General features: G+C 30.8%; 1 protein-coding gene across 1 annotated transcript; it reads left to right on the forward strand.

Moving 5' to 3' along the window:
- The first annotated feature begins 10,419 nt into the window (after positions 1-10,419).
- On the forward strand, positions 10,420-11,599 carry LOC120119921 (uncharacterized protein At5g39865-like). Its single transcript, XM_039139712.1, has one exon. The coding sequence runs from the start codon at positions 10,573-10,575 to the stop codon at positions 11,377-11,379; it is 807 nt and encodes a 268-aa protein (XP_038995643.1). The 5' UTR covers positions 10,420-10,572; the 3' UTR covers positions 11,380-11,599.

An 11,599-nucleotide genomic window follows, 5' to 3' on the forward strand; every position in this document is an offset into this window, starting at 1 on the left:
TGATTTCAAGCGATATGAAGAGAAGAGAGGAAAAAAGAGGGTGAAGGAGAGGATAGGGTAAGTGGAGACAGAAAAGAAGAGTTGAGTGGTGATGGAGAAAGACATTTACCCTTTTTCAAACTTTTTTTTTATTGACTTGGAAAATGATAACTAAAATATAATAAAAAAATTCATATCATAACGTGGTTAGTGGTGGAAATAAGCTGAGCGGCCATGGTTTTCAGAATCGGACCGGTTAGCGAACCGGTCATGCTATCGGTTCACTGGTTCAACCGCTCGAATCAGTCTGATCGGTCGGAAGAACCAAACGACGTCATAATTATTTAAAAAATTAAATAAAAATACCAAAAATATTTAATAAAAAATAATTTTTTATATCACAAGTCATATTCAAAGCAAGTCATAACATATATAAGTTAAAAACCATAAAATCAAGTGAAACAAAATGATTCAAATTAACTACAACATAATATTTAAGGTAAACCATATTAAATAATAAATATAATTATATAAATATAATTAAAAAAATAAATTTGGGGTTAAAAAAATCATAACAAAATGATATTGTTTGGTTTATTTTTTTTAAAAAACAATCCCACATGGCTAAGAAACATAAAAGAGCATCCCAAAAGTCTAAAGAATAAAAATATGAGAACAAAACAATCTCACATTGCTAAGAAACATAGAAGCGCATCACAACTAACTTCTATAAATAATAGAGGTAATTTGGCATTCAAAATCATGAAGCCTTTTGGTGAGCATTGAGTGAACTATTCTTTCACTTCAATCAAACTCAAATTTTAGGCTTCAATCGAGCTTCTAATTTTTTTTGAGTTCAAGCCTTTTTGAGTTCAAGTTTCAATATTATATATTTCGAGTTTGAGTTGAACTTGATAATTTTTAGCTTGTGAGTTTGAGTTGAGTTGAGCTTACTTTTAAAGTTTTCAAGTTCGAGTCGAGCTCAGCAATACTCGAGTTCGACTTGGCTCGTTTAACAAACGACGTTGTTTGATTTAATTTTTTTTTTAAAACAAAAATCCCAATTTTTCCCGGTTTTTTCCGGTTTTCAGCCGGTCCGGTTCGAACGGTTCAACGGTTCTGGTCGGTTCACTAATAGCGGTTCAACCGGTTTAGATTGAACAGGACTAAGCAACGGTTCCCGGTTGAACCGACCGGTCCGATTTTCAAAACAGAGTGAGCGACCAAATAATTTAATTACATTAAATGTAGTGAGGAAAATTAACGGTTTTAAAACACGATGAGTGAAATAAGAAAGAGTAAAGTCCAGTGATAATCAGTGTATAAGTTAAAAGTGACCGATTTAATTTTAATATTTATATGTAATGCGGTATTAATTTTTTAATTTTAAAATTACGCATTTATCTTTTTAATGATAAATTTAAGTGTATATTTTTTAATGATATAATTAAGTATTTAATTGAATTTGTTGGGTGGTTTCAGAGATAAAAAATGCTTAAAATAAAAATGGTACTTAAATTATGTAATTTTTTTGTTTTAACTACATAAAATATTTTTTTGGTCAAACTAAGTCCTTAAACTATAATATTTAAATATTTTAAGTCCCATCATTTTTTCCAGTTAAAAAAATATTTTCTACCAATAAGATGTTGATACGTCACACAAAATTAAATATTTATTTTGACCAAAAAATAATTTAGGGACTTAAAGCAAAAAAGTGACATAGTTTAGGAACTTATTTTAACAAAAAAAAAATTATATAATTAAAATGATTACATATAATAGTTTCATGACTTAGTTTAACCAAAAAAATAGTTTAAATACTTAAAACTAAAAGGACATAGTTTAACCTGTAAATACCTATTTTTAATTCAAGCTATAAAAATATTATTTGTTAGGGAATCCGAGCTCTAGCAATTGTATTTGCATAGTATGAGTTTGTTATTAATAAACTAAGAAAATTTTGTAATTCCTTACAAACCTACTTGACTAAACTATTATGTACTTAATTTTAACAATAAAAAAGTTGGATATCTAATTGAATAAAAATGAGTATCATGTTGCACAAAATGTTAAAATTATATTTATCTGAAGGCCTCATACTGACTCAATCACACTATGTGGACAAGATTCTTAAGAAGTTTAACAAGGATGATTTTGGTATAGCTAGAACTCCAATATATTCTTGTTCATATTTGTTTAAAAAACATGGTGAAAGTGTTCACTATGTGGAATATGCAACGATCATAGGTAGTCTAATGTATTTTATGAGTTGCATTAGACCAAACATCACTTTTACTGTTGTAACACCCTTAACTTATATATGTCTCGATATACGAGTCAAAAATATCACATCAACTTAAAAATATTTACTGAACTGAAATTATCTAAAAAAATATTTCATTTTTAAAAAACTTCTATTTTAACTTTAAAATCTATTTTATGAATATCTTAACTTATAAATAAATTCTTTGTTGTAGAAAAAAAATCCATTTGCTAATCAGTAATTTTACCAAATTATATCTTTTCGTAAAATCTTTCTAAATCATAATAATATAAATATTCTTTTCATGCATAAATATCGATAATACCAAGTAAAATAAATAAAGTAGTTCTAGCTTACTATTACATATTATTTAAAATAAATATAATAAATAGAAACTACTTACATAATTATACATGCCACTAAAAGTCGAAAGTAACATTATAAATATCTTACTGATACTGATGATAGGTATGTCTTTCTAGAAAGATGCTTCATTGGCTCCTCACTGATCGTACATATCCTTATTAGAACCTACGCATGAAAATCATCACAAGCTAAGTACAACTTAGTGAAGCAGTAATAATCTAAGGTGAGAAAAAAAATCTGAAAATATCATAAACATAATTAAAATAATTCAAATTAAAACATTAAACTTGCAAAGCAACTTATACAAGTCGATTTTTTCACTGAGACCTGAAATTTCTTTTAAGTCATGAACTCATGAATATTCTAATAAATCATATCTGATAAAATAAGCATAACATGATTTCTGTCAACTGGAAATCATTCACAACTTGTATATTCATTTTCATAACCCAATGTATATTTATGAAAACATAAGATATGTGAGTAAGGTGAGCACTATGCACAACACGGTGCAAATCGTAACTGATACTGAGATATGATGCACTTCAATGCCATCATAACTTGAATGAGCACCAACGGTGCTAGACACTGGTACACAAATGTACCAAAGCTGATATGATAACATTGATACACGAATGTATCAAAGTTGATAATGGATAAATACTCAACTAATGGCATGCCAAGTGTACTAACAATTCTCACTATAACACACAATAAGCTGATGTATCATAATAAATCCATCATAAAAATATCATGCTTGGACAGTTCATACCCTAAATCATTCATAAAACTGATATAAGATATTATAAAAATATTATTTATAAACTTTATAAAAATACTATACTCAGAAGTATTATACTAACGTCGGATTCGAGCTTTTAATCTATGCATTGTTCCGAGCATGCCAATCTTGTGCTTTCAGAATTCTAAAATATAATATTTGTTAGCTTCGATTTTGTTTGCTTCAATATGTTCTACAAAAAGTATATCCAAGAAATGGATATATTCCCTAAACTTATAGAGCACTCTAAAATGTTAACCGGACACTTCCATCGCCTCGGATGTTCTCAAATGGGTAGGTACAACTTATAGACTGCTCTCACATCTTTACCATGTTTCTTCCATGATCATGATCAAAATAGAAGGCCATAACTTGCATTTAAAACAACATTATTACTAACTCACTATCCTAGGCCTCCCAGGATATTTCACTTAAATTGTGATTCGAGTAAATAACTGTGGCATTCCGCTTTGTCAAATCGAAACATATAAGCTCACTGCTCTGCAGTCAAGCTTCCATTTTGTCTGATTGAAATCAAGCTAACTTACAATAACCATAACTAACCTAGTTCCATTGGCTAAGCCTACTAATTCATGCACGCAACGCAACAATATCATGCATGATACTAAAACAAATACCATGAATTCATCCAATTCTATGCAAATTATAATACCCAATCTCATTAACCAATAACCAAAGCATTCACATAAATTTTCTAATGGCCGAATGCTCCTATATGATTTTCTACTGGTTTTCCATCCATTTTAATGTTTGAATATGATTCCACAACCCTCCTAGCTTTAAAAACTAACCTTATTTCATTGAAATTAAACTTTCCCTTCAACCACCATAAATACCCACTTCACCATTTAGGCATGAAACAATGAAATACCTATACCAATTTGTAGAGAATTAAGTGTAGAACATTTTCCTATTTCACACTTTAGTCCAAATTCTCACTAAAATGGATCAAAAATGAAAAATAAAAACTTACTCACCTTTGGCTATGGAGTCACGGTAGAATGGAGAAGATGAGCTGAACTTCTTGAGATTTCTCACAAAATATCTCTTTAAAAATCCAATTTAAAATGAATTAAAAATTCATTTTAGACCAAAAGTCAAAATTACCCTAATGAATCCTAATTTTTACCACCATACCATCCTTTTATCTCCATTTAATATTATTAAATAGTTGTAAAATTCCCATCTCTCAATTTTTCTTTTTGATCCTTCAATTTTTCAAAATTTCATTTTAGTCACTAAATTGCACTATCTCACTTTATAATGCAATTCTTACCAAATTCCACCGATCCAACTTAAATGTTCACTATTTAAAAATATTTATATAATTTTTCCAACCCAAATATGCCTCCCTTGAAATTTTTATAAACTTATGTTCGATCCGGATATCCAAATAATATATCAAACTTTGACCTTTGATACGCTTTTATGCAAACTCTAGATCAAAATTCTGAAACCCAATAAAATAATTATCTTGAGCTAAACTACTAATTAACAAATCCAAAATTTAACTTTTAAAAATTTACATTTTAGTCCTTAAACTTTTACAACTTTACAATTTAGTCTCCAAACTTTCAAAATTTACATTTTAGTCACTAGATAAAATTTTGGGGTATTACAACTGTAATCAATTTAAATAGATTTACAAGCAATCCAGGAAAATACCACTGAAATCGATAACGAGGACACTGAGATATCTTAAATACACTCGAGATTATGGATTGCATTGTTCCAAAGAACATGTCATTCTTGAAGGATACTCTGCTGCTAGTTGGATATCAGATATTCAAGATACTAGAGGTACAAGTGAATATGTATTCACTTTGGGAGGAGGAGTTGTATCAGAAAATCCTAAAGACAAACGATTATAACTAGATCCACAATGGAATATGAGTTTGTAGCTCTAAATAAATTTGGAGATAAAGCATAGTGGCTTCGGTATTTTCTCGAGGACATACCTTAATTTCCAAAACTTGTGCCCAAATTATGCATATACTGTTACAACCATGCAATGATTGCTAGAGCCCAGAATTTCATGTATAATGATAAATCGAGACATATGCGTCGTCGACACAATACTGTTAGACAATTGATCTCAAATGGAGTTATCTCTATTGATTTTGTAAGATCAAAGGATAACAACGTGGAATCGTTAAGTAAAGGGTTAAATCGAGATCAAGTTGATAAAACATCTAAAGGAATGAGACTAAAGCCCATGAAAATCTAAAGTTGTTATGTGAAGGAAAACCTTACCTTATTAACAGGAGACCCCTAGATCTAGGTTCAAAGGGATAACCTAATTACATAAATCGTGTGCGGTCACTGTGGGGGTTTATTATCTCAAGTTCATTCCTATGATGTAAACAGTGATCATATTGGTATAGGCTAAGTAAGGCTTTTAATGACTATTGTGTGCTTCGACGAGTCGAGCAACATATGTCACATATGTGAGAGTGAAGTGGGTCCACTTCAAAGAGACTTTTAGGCATAATTCTCTCAAACTCTTGCAAGAACTAGGCGATGTCCACGGCTATAAGGACATACCCATGAGAACTAATATGCTTTTTATAAAAACAGTTGAGTGAAGTATATTATCATTTACTCAAACGACAGAATAGTTCAAGGACATCACATCCACTGATTAGCCAAAAGTAAATATACTCACAAGGGAAGGTTCAAATGAGGATGCCTACCTATTCTATACAGCTATCGTTCGTAGGGTCTATCACCACATCGAGTCAAAATGTTTTGATAAAATCATCAATTTCATTCATGCGAGGGATTGCTGGCAAAAATGTGATAAATTGGAAACTTCGAGGCATATTTTCTAAGTGTAAAGATAGAAAATCGAATAATGAATTTATTGATTCATATTCTACGATATGAGATCTTTACAACGATATCTCATATGCTCGAAACGATTGAGAAATTATTTGTTTAAAATTTAATACGACGATTTTAGCTTTTATCATAATTGTATATCTTTTTAAAATTTAATACGATGATTATTTATTTTATCTCCAAAAAGCTACTAATAGTGACATAATTAATTTTGAAAAAATGAAATTTGTCACAATAGTAGAAATTTTTTGTAGTGCCACAACAAATTAAATATGGTATGACTTACAATTCAAGAATATGTTCCATTTGATACGATATTAAATGATTATTTTCGAATTAATTCGGATACTCATTAATGACATTGTTTTTTCGGAATATATTATTTCCAATTTTCTCCTATATGAAATCACTATATATATATATAGAGCTAACCTACTAGGTTATACGCAACTCAAAATATTTTTCTTCTTTTCTGTTTTTCAGTGATATTCTCTATCAAGCTAAAGTTCGTGGTATCGCAAGTTGTGCTACTGTGCACTGGCCATATCGTTGTTGTATCTTAGGAGACAAACAACCAAGATATCTCGAGCACCAAGGAGTGGCCGGAAATTTGTCTTAAGGAAACTGCGTAATTGCAGGCCTCAACCAATTTCAAGTTCGATATTCTTCTAATATCCAGGTGATTCAATCTTAAAATGTATCTCTTCCTTTCTAATAATAAAAATTCTATTTTTTTTTATTTTTTCGTCTCGGATTGTTTAACAATGACTAGGGCTGTAAATGAGACGAGACAAATCACGAGCTACTCGAGATCGATTCGATCAAGGCTTGATAAATACTTGGATCAAATGGACTCGACTCGAGCTCGAGCTCGACTCGAGTTCTTAACGAACCAAAACAAGCTACTCGATATTTGACTCGAAAAGCTCGAGAGCAACTCGAAAAAAATGTATATTATAATTTTAGATTTTTTAAAATTACATTTTTAAAAATATATTAAAAATACATTATTGATAATTATAAAATTTGAAAAATATATTAAAATTTCTATAATACAACTACCCTCAAATTTTAATTTTTTTTTTAATTAATCAGCCCAAGTCCAATTGTTACATTGTATATTACTAAAAGAAAAATAAAAACTCATTTAATTAAGCACATGTTAGATTACACGTGTTTGGTTGATTTTTTTCTTTCTTTTTTAATTTTTTACTGCACAAGTACTTGACAACTTAGAAAAATAAAATAAAAAGAAAAAACAGCCAAACAATAGAAAAATTAAAAATGGTTAAAATTATTTTTGAATAAATATTCTTATATTTATTTTAAATTAATAAAAAATATTTATCTAATGACAAATATTTAATATAATTCTAATGATAATATTTTTAATAACTAATTTTTTAAATTGTTGTTATATTTTGAGGTTTCGGGTTCAAATATAATAAATATCAAGGGTTTGAGCATTTAATATCAATATACTATATTGTATTTACCTCATAAATTGATACCAAGTCGATTAATTAATATATTTGTAATGAACCCTAAACTCTAAACCCTTAATCCAATTATGTGATAGGAGTTAAGTTATGCACATGAAGGTAACATACAAATGATACAAAATGTTGTTATGTGACTCCTAAATAAATCATTCGCATACTTATACATAAACATATCAACATGTAAAATAAATATACACAACTTGCTGTTTGATAAATGATTTTATCATATCTTAATGACGACTATCAACACCGTCATTGCTTTCAAGCACGGACTCACCAACATAATATTTCAAGAACTGACTCGATGACATAATGTAAACGGAGATTTGATGTACAAATACAACTAAAACAATGGGATCATTTTTTACCATACCCTAGTCAACATGTTAACATCAATATCATACGATCACCAATTTTTGAATGAAAAATGACGAGTTTGAATCTTATGAATAGTCGAGTGACCATTTTATAACTTTTAATGGTTGAAGGACTCAACAACATAACATCCTATAGTCGTGGGACTATTTTATAACTTTTAATAACCATGTGACTATTTATGTACTTTACCCTATTATTTTCATATGATCTTTATTTTCAATGACTTGATAAAATTGAATTTAAAAATATTATATGGAATTAATAATCAACCGATGTGCAGATTAATAAAAAAATTAATATATTTAGATGGAAAAAAATTTAAAAAATATTATATAAATTATTGATAAAATAATATTTTTGCGTACTGTTTCCTTATGGAACTAGTGTCCTATGTGAGTTGATATCTCACATTGGTGGTTTTTGGGGAATAAGGGGTAAAGTCGAGTGTATAAAAGGGGATGGGTTTTAGCAAATGAAAATTAACCCGTCCTGGTTCAATCGAGCTTGAATCGAGTTTGAATAGATCTCAAAATCGAGCTCGAGTCTTGAGCTTCAATCGAGCTCTTGAATTTTTTTTGAGTTCGAGCTTTTTCGAGTCGAGTTTCAATAATATATTTCGAATTTGAGTTGACCTTAATAATTTTTAGTTCGTGAGTTTTCGAGTCAAGTCGAGTTTACTTTAACAGTTTTCGAATTCTAATTAAGCTCAACAATATTTGAGCTCGACTCGGCTTGTTTACACCCTCAATGACAACCACACATACTAGGTTTGAATCTCAATGAGAGAGTGTTCGCTACATCCTCTGCCTCTGTTCCTACAATGAGACTCCAATGCCTCGATGTACTCAAAGCATGACAAGGCGTCGGCTTCATAGTAAAAAAAATTGCCGGTCGATGAAACCTACGACATTCTCCGACATATTGATTTGTCTAAAATTGACAAACAATTCCAACGAGGACTTCTTATGCTCAAAATACCAAGAATTCCTAATCTTCGACCCCAACAACAATCAGCTGAATATAGTACCGAACTTTCTATAAAGAAATCTATTTTATTAGCAGCCAAACAATGAATCCCAGATTTGCATGGGGAGTTTGAAATTTCAAGGCTTCTTACAGCTTCTGTTTTTGTGAAAGTCTGAAACTACGGAATACCCAGAACGTGCAAATGGTGATTCCCGTGGTCTATGTTTATAATAATAACTTTGAACTAATATTCTTTTGGACGACATTTGATATTACGTATTAAAGGCTTTTAGAATATGGCTGAATTCTCTGTCGAAAAAAGGTATAAATCTCATCTTAAAATGAAGAAGTACCATACAGTAAATAAGTTCCGATAAGAGGCTTTTGCGTTTTGCATGTTTTAAAAGATGAAGACGACGGTGGCAGTGGCGAGTAAAGATGAAGAAGAATAGGTTCTGGTTTGACCATTAGTGACGGATCAACGGGCCAACTAAGAGGTTAACGGTCTAACTCAGCATTCCGTCACCTTTTGTAACGTTGAGTGACCGATTTATTATAAATCGGTGACGTTAATGACTAATTTGTTGCATTTTAAACTTCAGTGAGAAAAACGAAAACTTAATCAAACATTAGTGACCATTTGTATAATTTATCTTATAATTTATCTAATTTATTTAATATTTATTGATTTTTAAAAAACATTAAAATCAATTCACATACGGGTAATTTTAATGAAAGGTAGGATGACTAAACACACTTATAATATGTATTACATGATTATCATTCTTAAAAGTGATGTGTTATTCCTAACAAATTACCCTTATAAAGACTGAAATAGTAGGTTTGGAATTTTGTGTTTTACACGGATAACATGCTTGTAATATAATTGAACAAAAAATTAATTAATAACCTTTAAAATATAATTGAACAAAAAAAATCAACTGATGATCTGTAAAATATAGTTGAACAAAACAAAAAATGTAAAGCATTGCATATGGAACTTTAATACCATTTACTTTTAAAAAAAAGGAGAAATTATGGGGAAAATAGCAAAATTGGACTATTTTAGTAAAATGTGTAACTCAAAACCCCGTTTTCTATTTTCAATTAGTTAATAAAAACAAAATTTTACTTAAAAAGGGTAGGGTCAACCAGCAGGGAAGAATGGTAAACAATCACCCATCCAATCTGTGCAAAAAACAATTGCAAGTAATGGGATCTTTTAATTCATATAAAAATATTTTTCAAGTCATTTTAAAATGTAAATTACAAATGAATCCTAAATAGTTTATGTAAAATTAATTTGGAAGCCAAATCCTTGCTTCTCTTCCCTTCCCCTCCACTCCATTTTCGTTTCTCACAAAGTGTAGAAGAAATTCATTGAACCCAATAAAGATTCAAAATCTGAATTTTTATTATTATTTTTCTCCGTGAAAAACAAAATAAAATTGATTTTTATTTTCTCTGGATCGATGGAAGAAATGGGGAAGAACAAGATGAAATCATCATCCTCATCTGGGTTTTTAAATCGTTCCTTTACGATGCATGCGCCATCCAAAGTTGATTCTAATCATCCAAAAGCTCATTTCTTCCTCAAGAATCAACACTCTCAAGATCGACCTGCTCCGATTCCCAAATTCCACGACTCGCTGGATTCCGTCAAAGGTAAAGTTAAAAAGCTTTGCAGTTTATTCGAATCTGGCAAAGATTCATCGTCCTCATCCAACTTGCCCAGTCCTAAAGAACCCGCCTCTAAGCCCGTTTTAAGACCCACAAAATCGATGATTTCGTCGGGTTTTATTAACCCTTCGATAAGATTACCGGGAACCGAAGATCGCATCGTCGTTTATTTAACCAGTTTACGAGGAATTCGAAGGACTTACGAGGACTGTTACGCCGTGATGATGATTTTTAGAGGGTTCAGACTTTGGGTCGATGAGAGAGACATTTCCATGGATGCTGCTTATAAGAAAGAGTTGCAGAGCATCTTGAAAGTGAAGAAGGTAACTTTGCCCCAGGTTTTTATAAAGGGAAAGTACGTGGGCGGTGCCGATGTGATCAAAAGCATGTTCGAAATGGGCGAACTGGCTAAGGTTCTGGATGATTTTCCCAGGAGAAAACCTGGGTTTGCTTGCAATGCTTGTGGGGATGTCAGGTTCGTGCCCTGTGGGAATTGCAGTGGCAGCCGGAAATTGTTCGACCACGACGAAGGCTTGATCAAGAGATGCTTCGAATGCAACGAAAACGGCCTCATACGATGCCCTTCTTGCTGCGATTGAAGCTTTGGTATTGCTACAAGGTGTTAACGGTACATAATGAAGCTCTTGTTCTTCATCGATACTGAGGATCATGCTACATAATGAAGCTCTTGTTTAACCGGATATTGGCAATAAAATAGTATGGTGAAATCAAAATATCATAGCATTTGAATTGTTGAGCAGATTGTTTTCTTTCTTTCTTACCTATCTATGCTATTGTAAATACTTGGTGTTATCTTAA

The sequence above is a fragment of the Hibiscus syriacus genome, unplaced genomic scaffold, assembly GCF_006381635.1.
Source record: "Hibiscus syriacus cultivar Baekdansim isolate YM2019G1 unplaced genomic scaffold, ASM638163v2 tig00110332_pilon, whole genome shotgun sequence".
In the NCBI taxonomy this organism is placed as follows: Eukaryota; Viridiplantae; Streptophyta; class Magnoliopsida; order Malvales; family Malvaceae; genus Hibiscus; species Hibiscus syriacus.